This window comes from Notothenia rossii (genome assembly GCF_949606895.1).
Source record: "Notothenia rossii genome assembly, chromosome: 6".
NCBI classification, from domain to species: Eukaryota; Metazoa; Chordata; class Actinopteri; order Perciformes; family Nototheniidae; genus Notothenia; species Notothenia rossii.
In genome coordinates, this window is record NC_136909.1 from 34,484,488 (window position 1) to 34,499,596 (window position 15,109).

At 40.0% G+C, this 15,109-nt stretch overlaps 1 protein-coding gene and 1 long non-coding RNA gene across 2 annotated transcripts in view; one reads left to right on the forward strand and one right to left on the reverse strand.

Annotated features, from left to right (window-relative positions):
• The first annotated feature begins 1,919 nt into the window (after nucleotides 1-1,919).
• Nucleotides 1,920-2,682, forward strand: LOC307044087. Its single transcript, XR_013809518.1, has 3 exons — nucleotides 1,920-2,007; nucleotides 2,177-2,251; nucleotides 2,358-2,682. It is a non-coding gene; the product is annotated as an uncharacterized lncRNA (long non-coding RNA).
• Nucleotides 2,683-12,635: 9,953 nt separating this feature from the next.
• LOC307044362 (ras-GEF domain-containing family member 1B-A) overlaps nucleotides 12,636-15,109 on the reverse strand; it is a 33,506-nt gene continuing 31,032 nt past the window's right edge. Inside the window, exon 14 of the mRNA XM_079689522.1 lies at nucleotides 12,636-14,411. Coding sequence (XP_079545648.1) covers nucleotides 14,387-14,411 — 25 coding nt within the window. The 3' untranslated portion in view covers nucleotides 12,636-14,386. The remainder of the gene's footprint in view (nucleotides 14,412-15,109) is intronic.

Sequence of the window (15,109 nt, forward strand, 5' to 3'; positions counted from 1 at the left end):
CTGCTGTATTAACAACGTGTCACATGTTAAGAATTTACAATCAGAATCGAGTATTCAACTAAGCCGTGTAATAAAAGTTGTTAGTAGCCTTAAGGACCTACAGTTGTTATGCTATACCACATTGCCCTTCACTGGATGTACAATAACTACATTTTAGCATTTAAAATACCTAGCCATTCTTTTGCGGTTATTTTGGTGAAAGTAACTAAAAAGTAACTAAAGTAATGTAACTCATTACATTTCAGAGACAGTAATATTGTAATGTAACTTATTACTTTCAAATGAGAGCAATAAGTAATATGTAATATATTACATTTTGGAAGTAACTTGCCCAACACTGGTTAAGAGTCACAGTCTTAAAGAAAATCTGTTCAGAAAAAGTACTTAACTTTCTACCAGTTGTAAAGTTGTCATACACAAAAATTCTGTTTTGTTAAGAGCTACCAAAACATAGTAAACATCGCAATTATTCCCAAACAAACTGGGAATGGGGACATCGATAACATATTTTAATGTTTAATTTTCTTCAGGGCCACTGTAGTGCACATTGATCAACACTTTAAAACAAAGAATAATGCTTACAAGTGTAAATGAGCCGGATTTTAGCTTTGAGCTAATTTCCATCTGTAGTCCCGTCACATACAGCATATAAGAACATGACATTTATATATATATATATATACAGCAAAAATAAATACATGATATGCTGAAAGAGCATGAGCAGCATACAAGCATTTACCACATGGCAGTACAATGTAGCAGCTATGATATATAAAGTGCAAGATAAAATAAAAGCGCTACATAAAGTGCAAGAGGAGATACCCCTGTGTTAAAGTGCATTTATTTAGCAGTGATTACACCAGGGCCGTATTCACCATATACGTTGGGGGGGACACATCCCCCCAAATATTCAGATACACTCAAAATGTCCCCCCCAATAAATAGCAAAAAAAAAAAAAGTTTAAATGTTTTTATTAAAAATAATATTGCTATTCTATGACTTCTTTATTTTGGTTATTTGTATACTGGAAACTCTATATTTTCTGTTATTGTGAACTTCACCAAAATGGTATTTCTTTTCAAATGTAAATTGGTTCCTTATTTTGTACCCGGGGGTGTCTTTCGCTGTTGCACGTCTGAGTCCACCTTCAGTTAGCTTGATGCTCCAAGCAGGTCAGTCATGTTTTAATTTGCCCTCCATCAGTTCTGGTATCTTTTCTAGTTAGCCCTAAAGTAATCTATATTATTTTTATTTCCTAATGGTAATGTTAATGAACCCTCCGGTTTAGCTTCTTTGTGTAAGTAACTTGTAGTTCTGATTTTAAAACCGAACTTTTCAGGAATAGTAGCTAACTAGCTGTGGGCTAGCTGGTTTCAGTTGTTAGCCAGGGTTTGGCGGGCTAGTGTCAGCTATGTGGAAAAGGACGGTGTCGTTTTGGATGTAATCCAATAGATATTTATTCATGTGGATTATTTCTATTTTATTTTGTAATTTGTAGGGTGTGGAAAGATTTAAAACTGTGATGTGTGACACCTATGGAATACCAAAGGTGCCAGAATTAATTAAATAATAAATACTCTACAATTATTATGAAATAGTATTTCATAATCGTCAGAAGCATTTAAAAGATACTCACACGCAGGAGGTTTGCAGTGTGCATCATAGCTTGTGCTGGGTTTAGAATGCTCAGAATTGCAAATAAACATGTTTAATTATCTTATATCCAGCGCTGCTGACCCGTATTAATCACATCAGCAACTGCAGATTGCCGAGGTCAAGCTGTAAGCATGAGCAAGAGGAAGGGTGGCAGTGACATTAGACAGTTTTTTGGGCAGCCTCAAGTTAAGAGCAGTGAGAAAGTGAGTATTGTTACCAGTCAGATAGCTTGTTTACTGATAATATTTATTTCATGTTCACTCTGGTGTGTTCAGAGTAAAGAGAGAGAGGGAGAGAGAGAATGTGAGCATGGCGACCGGACAGGGAGAGTGTGCGCTGGTGACATGGAGGTAAGCCAGAAAGGAGCTATATTGATGGTTAAGACAGAATAATGACAACATAGCAGTCTAATGTTAATGTACAGACTCCTGTGTCCCCCCATATGTATAATGTGTATCAACAGTCTTTCTAGTCAATAGTTTACTGATATTTCTTCCATGTTCACTCTGGTGTGTTCAGAGTAAAGAGAGAGAGGGAGAGAGAGAATGTGAGCATGGCGACCAGACAGGGAGAGTGTGCGCTGGTGACATGGAGGTAAGCCAGAAAGGAGCTATATTGATGGTTAAGACAGAATAATGACAACATAGCAGTCTAATGTTAATGTTAATTTAAGATGAGATCTTCCTCATATGTATTTCAGATAATACCATCAAGCAGGGAGAGTGAGTTTGACAATTAGAGAGAGAGCAGCCAGGCCGGCGAAAATGAAGGTACAGGAAAGGAAGGGGAGGAGCTTGGACTTTGCCCAAATCATCCAAATGTCAAAGTCATACCCAGTCAAACCCTATCAAATAGAATACTCTACTTTCAGGAGAAGTGGTTTGAAGATCATACATGGCTCCATTACAGCCCCTCTGTAAAAGGGGTCCTCTGTTTCTATTGTGCTAAATACTTTGCAGCACAAAAGTCTAAGCTTGCATCAAAAGCAGATTCAGCGTTTGTCAAGACTGGTTTTAACAATTGGAAGAAGGCACTGGAGAAATTTAGTGTGCATAAACACAGCCAGTGTCACAAATTAGCTGTGATGACTAGGATTCAGGAGCCAGAGCCTGTTAATGTGCAACTTTCACGTGAGCTTGAAAGACGGCAGCAACAAGCAAGAAGAAATCTGATGAAGATTGTTGAGGGTGTGAGGTACTTGGCGCGGCAAGGTCTGGCTTTTCGAGGCGATCAGAAGGAGAGTGGGAATTTAAGCCGGCTTCTAAAGTACAAGGCAACGGGCGCTGCAGAGCTGACCTCCTGGCTAAAAGGTCCCCTCGATTTCACCAGTCCGGAATTGCAGAACGAGCTGTTGAAGGTGATGGCCAATACAATCATCAAAGAAATTGTGTCGGAAATAACATCAATGCCAGTGGTCCAGTTCTCAATTACCATTGATGGCACCCAAGATATATCAGGAGTTGAGCAGGAGTCAATATGTGTGCGCTCTGTAGATGCAGATCTACAACCAAAGGAAGAATTACTGGGAATCTACCAAGTGTCATCAACAACAGGGCAAAATATAGCCAAGATGGCATGTGATGTGATGATGCGCCTACAGCTTCCTCTGTCTCAACTCCGAGGACAAACATGATGGTGCCGCAAACATGGCTGGACGATTGCAGGGAGTACAAGCCATTTTAAGGAAAGAACAACCGCTGGCTGTGTATTATCACTGTGGTCCCCACTGCGTGAACTTAATTACGCAGGCTGCCTGTGGAGCCTCTCCACTAGTAAGAGATGCAATGGGTTTGGTCCATGAATTGGGGGGCTTCTTTAATCAATCTGGGAGGTTCAAGTTGATTTTCCAGAATATTGCAAAATCAGAGCATGGTTCAACTTTCACCTCATTGAAGCCTCTCTGTCCCACCAGGTGGACTGTACGTACCCCTGCCATCCGCTCAGTTCTCAAGCAGTATGAGTCAGTGCTGATGGCCCTTGAAGAAATGGCATCATGCAGCTCACCGGAAACTTCAGCCAACGCCAATGGTTTTAATGGAACATTTCTTAAAGGGAACACTGTGCTCTGCCTTTTAATGGCTGAAGACCTGATTGGGGATTTGGAGTGCCTGAGCACCTCCCTGCAGCTTAGGAAACAGACTGTTTCAGGCATGTTGGAGGCTGTAGACCATGTCAAAACAAGCATGCAGGTCAAACGAACGGAGGAGCATTTTGATGTATTGTTCTCGAAAGCAACTGCTGTGGCAACAAAGTTGGACCTACAACCAATTCAGATCCCTCATGTCCGCAAACCTACAAAGCGTTACACCGGTCAGGCTGCAGCCCATATCCCTCCCGATGCCCAGTCCTTGTACAGAGTCCAATTCTACAATGCCTTGGACACAGTGAATACTCAATTCATAGAGAGGTTTGAACAAGCTGGATTCCACAAGCTGCAGTAGCTTGAAAATGTGCTGCTACACGGAGACATGGACAAGGTGGTAGAAGAGTATCCTGAATTGAATTCAAGACTACTGCAGGTGCAGCTGGCCATGTTTGGGGCTAATTACACCTATGAAACAAGCTCAGATGTTGCTAGCATTATTCGGGAAATGGTGCCAGAGGTGAGAGGTCTCTTCGGTCAGGTGGAAGCTTTAGTAAGGCTTCTGTTGGTCGTCCCTGCCTCTTCTGCAGAGGCTGAGAGGAGTTTTAGTGCCCTGAGGAGGCTTAAGACATGGCTTAGATCATCGATGAGTCAAACGAGGCTGAATAATGTGGCCATATGTCATGTGCACCAGAAGAAACTGGACAGACTGGACCTTGAAGGAATATGCCAGTCTTTTATCAGTGCCAACGATAAGCGCAAAAAGGCTTTTGGGTCCTTTACTTGAGGGTTGGGCTTTTTGGGCGGGTGCCTGGGAGGAAGTTGGGGGTCTTTTTGATTTTGAATGAGCGGCAAGCAGCTAGTGCGAGTCGTGGCTGTAAAGCAAAAGGCAGGGTTCGTACGGGTGCTTGAAATCCTTGAAAATGCTTGAATTTTTACGAGGTGTTTTCATGACTTGAAAAGTGCTTGAATTTTGGGAATGGTGCTTGGATTTGAGATAAAGTGCTTGAAATTGTAAATGCTTTACTTTTACAATAAATTGCTGTCTGACTGAATAGTTCGCTTTTTAGATTAAAAGAAAATAAAGAAGTCGGAGCGAGTTTAGTTGCTTCGCTTCTACATAAAACAGCTCCGCTCCGGCCTTCCCGCGCTATGCGCGCGACCTGCAAGTGTTTTATTTTGTGTGACCTGGGCATTCTAATGAGAGAATGACAGTATGCCAGGAGGTTGCTATTTTAACGAGCGTTGGCTATCCGAAAAGAAATACAAGCTGTGGCTAAAACGAGGATCAACTCAACGATTCGCCTTCTGCACAGTTTGCCACAAAGAATTTCAGTTATTCGCGATGGGAGAGTCTGCGCTGACGGGCCATATGAAAGGTAAGCCGTAGTAGAGCATTTTGGATTAGGCTAACGTTGCATGTTACGTTTGTTTAAAGAGCCTGTGACACGATTTCCCCCCATCATCCAAACCCATCAATTTGAGTAAATATTGTCCCCTTGAAAACCGTTACTGAACTGATTTTGGATATTTGTACTTTGATAACCATTAATCTGCCCTTCAATTTTGACCATTTCCTGGATCTTCTCGGGGATTCTTCAAGTCCCGCCAAATTATGGGTGACGTCATTGGGGGCACAGCGCTCCAGCTGCACCGTTCAGGATCCCAGCATCTGCATGTAAACGCACAATGGCGCACACAGCAGCAAGCTCAGACAGCGATGACAGTTTAATTTTGAACGTGTCTGAGAGCTCATATGAGGCTGAAGGATCGGTTTATTTTGTATCTGTTAGAAGTTTAGGTATTAGGTGCGTCAATATGGGCGATCCTACGGTCATGTAGCCAGTGGTGGACAGGGACTAAAAACCTGCCCGGGACTCTCGACCGGCCCACTTCGGTACAACTAGTAAATTGTCAACAGGGGGAGTGGGGGATGTGCTAGTGACTTATCCGACCGGCCCACTTCGGTACCGGCCCATCGGGATTCCTCCCGATGGCCTATCCGCCACTGCACTCAGCCCAGCCCACGTAAACTGTCAACGGGGGGAGCCTCGCTGCGGGGAAACGGTGGACCTAGTGTCCCGATCGGAGTGGGAATAATAATAATAATAATGATAATAATAATAATAATAATAATAATAATAATAATAATCCGTGCATTTTATCCATTAATTTCCCCAACATTGTGGTAAAAAAAAACACGTTTAATCCATGTTGGTGTACTACTACAACCAGTGGTGTAGTGGTGATGTTTTTACTGGGTGTACGGGGTGGTGGGTGGACGGGAGACACTATGGACGCGCTCGTGAACTGTCAACGTGGGGGGGGGGGGGGGGGGGGGCTTGGGGACCTCTGTGTTGCCTGTCAGCGCAACTTACATGATGCCGTTTAGACAATATAATAATAAAGGGCGGTGCCGGCTGTCAGCGAACCGATCCGGCCTTTCTGCGCGACTATCACTCAAATGCGGAACATAGTCTCAATGTGTGGGACGCGGGACAAATAATAAAAATGCTGTGTGTGCAGTCCCGCACAGTGCGGGACACCTGGTCACCGTACACACACAGTTCTGCCCCTCACACACACACGCTTCAAATCAAGTTGCATAAATGCTTGAGCTACGTTTTTATTATAATTACTGTGAAATCTGCCTATTATGTTTTCGTCATTATTACAACAAACACACACTTGCAACTGATAACACTGGCAATGATTTTAGATGTATTAGACTATTAAAAAAAGAAATCATGCTTCAAATAAGTGGGGGTACGGCGTACGGCGTACGCCCGCGTCCAACGCCCACTACACCACTGACTGCAACTACAAAAAGCTAAGGTTTGTTTTCTCATCAGGAAATGCAGACCGGCTCAAACAAAAGATTTTTACATCATCATCCTCACGATCATTTAATGTATCATATGTTCGCCGAATTGACATGAAAGCACTAATAAATATAGTTTCATCCACTTGAGTTTACAAAAATAATCGATTTGTTTTTATATCACATCCGACGGGAGGAAATTCAGCAGCTCTCACTACCGATTTTTAATCCTAATTTAATCATCATTTTTACCACGAGCATTTATGTTTATGTTCACCGAATTGACACGAAAGCACTGACAAATATGAATATACTGTATTCAACTTAATTAAAACGTTATTAATGTGCCTAAACTCAGTAATTCACCATTTCTACGCATGACAACACACTTTGTCCGTGTTTGGCTCTCTCGCCGCACAGTGAAGCGTTCCCTCATTGACGTCACTTCCGGCTTCCCCCAAAACCTCAAAATGAGTCGAAGGAATTTTCCCGCGATGTTCGAAATTATTGATATTTATCGGAACGGTATCGCTTTTTCTTTTTTAAACTGACGGTTCGAGATTACTAGTAGCCCACTATTTCATTGCACAACAGTTGTTGGGTTCGTGTCACAGGCTCTTTAAGCTAGTAACGTTAGCGAACTCGATTTGGGATAATTGCTTATGCAGGTGACAATAATAAAAAGGAGCGTACCTATGTCAGTATGTGCGACAGTTGCCATCCTGTGGTTTTCAGAGGATGAAGCACATAAAAGCAATGTATTTCTACTGGTAGTATTTTTCGTGCCTAAACTTGCTCCATCGAAATCAGTCACATTGACCCGAAGACACATTTTGAGTTATACACTGTTGGAAAGAGGATATTCCTAGCTTTCTAACGGAGGAAACATATTTTCGTTTGTATTACTGGTCTGGGGGAAGCTCGCGAGTGTGTGTGTGTGTGTTTGTGTATTTTTGAGTTTGTGTGTATTGTGTTAGTTTCCCGGGGAAAACACTCACGAGAAACACCGGCTGTTGTTATGCCTGCTTTGACGTAAAGTTACTCCGTTCTCCACTTGTAATTATGCCGTTACAAGCTTCAAAGTTGTATTTATCATCTGAATTTGCCGAAACAAGTTTAATATTCTGAAAGCCAAGACTTTGTTTATTTGAAATCAGATGAAAACAAACTGTAACGGACCCTGCCGTGTTATCTATGATTACTATACGCCATACATTCATAATGTCAGCGGGAGGAAGGGGGGAGCATCGCTACGTAAAAGCATTAGTGCGAGGGAGAGCTGTCATCTTCCCTTTACAAGCTTCAAACATGTATTTATCGGGAGATTTTGGCAATAAAAGTTTCATATTCTGAAAAAACTTCCCTGGAAACCTCCAAAACTCTTACACAGAAAGAGGATCTCTGCACACGCTTTTTTTTATATCAGCTTTGTGTTTCAATGGTTTTGTCCTAACCTTGGAGAGCCGTATGTTTACTGCCACCCTAAAAGGACCTCAAAAATGTTAAAAATGTTAATAAAGAATTTATTGAAAAGTTAGTTGGCTGATTGTTTTATATTGGCTCAGCCAGGTTATATGGGATGCCCAGTCTACTATATATGATATGGGTCACTCATTTTACAATATTAAACTTTGTTTTCTTATCTTTAATTTTTCATCCTTATGTAGAATGCTATTACGAAACACACATTTGGTTGTTTATAGCATAAAGAACATCTGATTTAATGTGAGGTAGGGAAATAATCATTTGAGTATAAGTATGTGCATATAAATATGTAATTTACAACAGCTGTACGCTGCTTGAAAAGCTTGAAAATGCACCTTGAAAATGCTTGAAAAGTGCTTGAATTTGAATTTGGAAAAGGTGTAAGAACCCTGAAAAGGGCAATAAAGTGTTCCTGTTTCTACTGAAATTGTGTGGCACAGACCTTTCTATGGATTGAAATGCTTTAAATGTGATTATGGTTATAGTTGTACTTTATTCATCCCTAATCTCTGCCATTACAAACAACAAAACAAGAAAAGCTAAACTAGATAAAATAGGGCGATGTAATACAATGCACAATTAGACATTATGGTAAAACATTTTAACCAGTTAAGCCCCAAGCCTGTTTTTCAGGTCTCAGGTTTGAACATGACATTCCCAGAACAATTGACTATATCTTCACTTCTAAAAATGGTTAAATGAATAATCTTTTTTCTCAAAGCAATGATAAACCTGTGAGTTGGATGTAGAAAAAGTCAGAATAAATATAGATGTTTTTAAAGTAAATTCAGATTGAACATAGTAAAAAAATGTAAATGATAGTGTCCGTGCAAAACATAAACCATTACTTATTGTGAAAACCACTCTGGATTATAGTTTTACTATCCCATCATTCAAAACTATAACATATAATAAGTACTCTGTATCAAGATTGATGCAAAACAAGTATTTCCAAGGCACACCTTTATATGTTCATTATAGTTATACAAAATAAGAGAATAACAGAATAACAGGTATGAAATCATTCCAACTCATACTACAGTTTAAAAAGGGAGTGATTTGTAAAATATGCATAAAGAAAAAGTAAATCTGTTCAGTTCTGTTTCACATGGGTGTTGATGAGATGTTTCCATAGATTTCGTCCCTAATGTTGCTCTCAAAGTGCACCAGATTGATGCTTTTAACTTCAACATTTAAAAAAAAATCTTCCCGGGGGACCATGCCCCCCACACCCCCGTAAAATTGTCCCACCCACATTGAGGATCGGTCCCCCCCAATGTTGACTCCATGAATACGGCCCTGGATTACACGTCTGTTTGTTGCTCTACCATTCTTTAAGTTGACCTTTAAAATTATTGAGAGTGGGACAATCCCGTATCTCAGTTGGGGGGCTATTCCACAATGAGCTGCCTTTAATGGAGAGGACATTTTGTCCAAAGGTGGTCCTTCTGTGGTGGACTTCACAGTCTCCTCTGGTTTCTGACCTAGTGCTGCGTCCAGTGTGTTTTCTGTGGATGAATTCCCCTAAGGGGAGGGGGGCCAGCCCATGTAAATATTATTTTAAAAAAACACATACTTTTAAAAGACTTAAAATTGTCAAAACTCAAGAAATTGTGATTTTCAAGGATGGTACGGTGGTGGTATGACTGTGGCTTTCTGTCAAACACCTGGATAGCTCTCTTGAACAGCTGTTCTATGGGTTTCAGGTGTGTGTGGCACAAGCAAACGACCAGTTTGTAAAACAGTATTCAATGTGGGATAGAATCATACAGTGGAGGTATGACTTTGCAGCATTGACAGTTAAGAAAAGGTCTAATTTGTTTAAAATGTTGCAAGTTGAATTTAATGGTATTGGATACTTTCTTGATATGTTTCTTAAAAGTCAATTTCGAGTCCAATATGACACTCCCTGTTCAAGATACTTGAACTGGGAGACTAGTTCTATTTCTGCTCCATTTAAAAATACATTGGATCCTTCGATTTTGATTGATCGTTTAGTGAACATCGTCGTTTGCATCAACATGCATACTTTTTTTGTTGTACTCATACTGTCAATACGTAGATTGTGTTATCTAGCTTTAGATAGAATGTTTTTTCTTCCTCTTTGCATAATTTGCATCCGCAATCCTTTGCCAGTAGGTGTTTCCACAGTACTTGCGGTTTTCCAATAGTTCAACTACTTGGGAGCTACTGTAAGCTATTTGTATTTGCATTTTAGCACAGTACTTCCTGCAGTGATTCAGAAAGTATTGTGTTTGGGCTTTTATTGTGAAAGGGAGAACACTACTCAGAGCCAGACATAATTTCATAGAGAAAGCGAGTCTTATAGGGAGCCAATTTAAATGCTGATGTCGTCTTTATTCTACATCCATTACAAATTTGTGCAATCAACTACTTCATTATGATAAGTTGTCTACAGCCACTTTAAATGCAATCAAATGTATATTTCTAAGTGCTTACAACTTAAGAAGTCTTTACGTACAAATGACTGTATATTGAATATATTTCTGTACCCAGTGTTGAACAGGACCCAAACCTTTGAGAGATGAAAAAGGACAAATCTGCTTTAATAAACTGCCAAGTAGTCAAGTCTGCATTTGTGTCTGTTCATTTGTAAAACGTGGACAGTTTTTTGGCTGCTCTGACTGAACTTTTTCAAAGCTGTGATTTGAGTCTAGAGATAGACTTTGGGGCGATGTTGAAAAAATATGAAAAAAGTAACGTTGTGTTAAAATAACATGAAAGAAATCAAAGTAAAGCATCGAAAACATATATTTAAAAAAGTAATGTTAGTCAAGTCAAGTTATCAAGACTGCATTGTTTCATCGAAACAGTGTTATATGAAGTACTTTGTAAGGAATTTTCTTTTTAAGGGCCTTGGCGGATTTTGGCTTTTTTCTCTTGCCAAGATACTTTAGACACACTTTGAAGTATGCAAAACCTTAGAACTAGAACACTGATGGCTGGCTTACGCTGCAAACTTCATCACCTTTTAACAAGAGAGTAAGTATATAACAGGTTATTTTGTATATTTTACACATCAGCAGACACAGAGAGATGGCAGGAAGGGGGGAGACAGTCTCCCCCACCTTTACAGACACAGTGTTTTAGAGAGAACAAATACAAGTGTAAGGTAACTGTTTTTAAATTCCATCCCCCCTCTGTCTAGTAATAAGATGGCAGGAAGGGGGCAGGGCCAGGCTCACACACACAGTGTCACACACACACAGTGTCACACACACACAGTGTCACACACACACACACACACACAGTGTCACACACACACAGTGTCACACACACACACACACACACACAGTGTCACACACACACAGTGTCACACACACACACACACACAGTGTCACACACACACAGTGTCACACACACACACACAGTGTCACACACACAGTGTCACACCCACACACACAGTGTCACACACACACAGTGTCACACACACACACACAGTGTCACACACACACACACAGTGTCACACACACACACACAGTGTCACACACACACAGTGTCACACACACACAGTGTCACACACACACACAGTGTCACACACACACACACACACACACACACAGTGTCACACACACACACACACACACACAGTGTCACACACACACACACACACACACAGTGTCTCACACACACACACACACACACACACACACACACACACACACACACACACACACACACACACACACACACACACACACACACACACACACACACACACACCTTATGAATCATAGTGCTAATACACAATAAATAAAATATATACACAGAGGTTGTTTAAAACACAACATACAACATTTAATAATTTTATGAAGTACTTACCAGAGTTTTTCAGGATCAGATCCAGGTCAGGAAAACGCAGAGAAGAAATGCCAGGGTGGTTCATCATCACTTTCTCTTGCTTTAGAAACTAGATAACCTTATAAACCCTTAGCCAGGTCAATGGCTCAAAAACATTACAACCATCAGTCTAATCCTTGCAATGTAGACAGAGACTTCCTCATAGCTAGTAAACTAATTAACACAAATCATATTAAAACCTTAATCTAATTTAGATAGGACAATAAAGTTTGTATGGTGACTTTAGTATAGTAGAGAGGGGCAGCATTTGCCTGCATCACCGCAGAAGGAAGGAGGCTTTGAGACGAGAGTAGATGTTAGCCTAGATTCCCGTTAGAAAGGGGCTGTCTGATGAAGAAGGAAAGTGGTAACATACATCGATACTATTTTTAATTATTATGTTTATGGTGGGCTTTTCTTTAGGGGCTAAAATAAGATTTGATGTAGCCCCGGTCCACAGCAGGGGTTCACACACACACACACACACACACCTTTTTATGCATACTAATGTGATTGAAACAGTATTTTATTTTACACCACAAGGCGCTACAGTGGGGGCTTTTTCACACCTGTGAATACACATCACCCCCTCCTATCGACAGATCTCACACCTACTTGGGATATCACACCTCGAACAAAGGGAGGCGGGACTTAGCTCATTTGCATAATTGGGGGAGGTGTGACCCTTCACTTTTGTATGCACTAATTAGACGAATGCGGCATGAATTTAACTACTCATTATTTTATTAACTTTCTTCTTCTGAACACTACTAATTCATTCATCATCCTGTAATCCATTTTGTACAGTCCAAATACAAATGAATGAAAGCAGGGTGGAAAAACTAGTATGTACACAACAAACAGCCTTCTGTGCTGAGGGAGGAGCAGTCAAGGCAATGCAGACATCCGTCATTTAACTTCATACTCTGAGGCAGTACCTTGAAAAATAATTATCTCATACAAACGTTTATATAAAAATAATAGTTCAACCAACATCTGAGAACTACGGCATGTTATGTAACCAATGCAAAATTAAATAACAATAAAATAGTAAATATTGGCATGAGGACATAGTGTGACTACACAAATAGATTTATAAATAAAAACAAATATGGAGAAAAGTCTACATTTTAACAATATCAAAAAATAAAAAGATATTATTTAGAATGTGTAGGGTTCAAACAGAAATTCTCGGTTCACATTATTCGACCACAAAAATCCATTCACTTTTCGGACTGAACCAACAGGGGGCAGCACAACCACACACTCATGTTTTACATTGGAGCAGGAACAAAAGAGAAGGTAAGAATGGTAGTAGTCTGCCCAGCTTATCCTCCCAGCAGCAGTGGGGCTTTTTTAACACTGGAACAACAGGAAACACACTATCATCACACCATCCATTTAAGCTCACTACTTAAGGCCTTAGTACACTTCCAAGAAAGTCTTTGTCCGAGGGTCCAACAGCAACTAAAAACCCAAGTAGGGCTGGGCAATTTATCTGTATTATTTTGATTATGATAGCCAAGATATAGTCTAAGATTTTTAGTATCTTAATATCATAAGTGTTGACTTTTCTTGGTTTTTAAGTCTGTACCACATTAGAGTTATGCATTTTCCGAATTTACCAGACTCATAGCTCAACCTACACCCTATTTGCTAAAAAAGTGTTGCACATATGATTTTTCTTCATATCGCCCAGCCCCAAGTGGAAGGGTTTTTTTTTATGCTCTTTGCCCGTACAAAAAACACGTTGGTTGAAGTTTACTGATGCCTCTGTGGTCAAGATAAAGGAAGGAAATGTTGCTTCCTGCATAACGAAATCACAAAATGTATACTACGCAAACAAAAAAACATCAGTTACAACTTTTAAATGCAACCAGTGCATTCAATCTTACACATAGAACAAGCTCCTTAGAAACATGAAGCAAGATAAATGTAATGTAACTCAGGTAATGTACAAAAGGAAGTAGACAAAATAAAACTACAAATAATAGCTAGCTTAATCATAAACAGTGATGTGGGTAAGTTTTCAGTTCGTACAAAGGATGCTGGCTTATGGAACCAGTGCGAGTAGCTTTTCCGTTGAGTTAGCCAACCAGCGGCTAACTATGTAGCTTCAGTGGAAAAAAACAGGTTGAAAACTGGCGGGGGGAACAAACGACCCCATCGACTCCTTTACGCTCAGAGAAGGTCTTTCAGGGCGAAAGGCTTCAGACAAGAAACCTTGGCACCCTTTGGCATTTAATGGGAAGGTTTGTAGCATTTCTCTTTTTTAAAAAAGAATATAAAGTCATACAAAGAGAGGAAAAAACAGCACAAATAGCAAGAGTGTAAGGAAAGGCGGAGCTGGATAGAAATATGAAGCTGGGGGGGAACACAAAAGATCCTTGCCAGCCAAAGTAGAGATTGTCGGTTCCCTTATAACATAGGGATACTTGGTTTAGACAACGGCTCATTTGTCTTGTTTTTTTTCTCCAGTTTAGACCCTGCTTAGCAGAGTGGATCTGTGGAGATAAAGAGAAACAGCTGTTAGTCTCTGGTGTATCCTTTGATGCAAACAAGAAGAATTATCTTTACAGCCGCAGTTTAATAATGATTTTTGACATATTTTATTTTGATAAATGTCTTACATTGCAAGACTTTGTACACAACATTGTAATAAAAAATAGACAATGCTCAGATGATATATGGTATATCCTCTGAGCATTTTCCTACTGTTCCTTAAAAAAAAAGAAATCTTAAAAGTAAACAATTGGTTGACGTAATATATTAAATTCCAACACAGAAAAAGCCAAGAAAATAGCTGACAATACACAATATCATTTAAAAAATATGTTTTGCTTTGTTAGCTCATTGATAAATTAGATTATATTAAAATGTTGAGCTAACAATTCTTTTTTTTACCTTTTCCCTCATATTACATTCAATGGACAACCCAATTTTTCACTTTTCCCTCTCCAGCCATAACAATTAAGGAATTGCGATGTTAAAAAGCAGCAACAGTTTTTTCGTTTTCACTGGAGGAAAGTCACAGATCGTGTCGCAGCAGAGGCAAAGCTCAGGCTCTGGGTCCAGAACCTGTTGCCACCTCTGACCTCTGCCAGCAGATCTGAGTCGTATATCGCATACATGCGTTTTTGGCCACCTGTAGCATTACATCCTGAATTCCATGTACTACAGACTTCTTCCATATAAATATTGA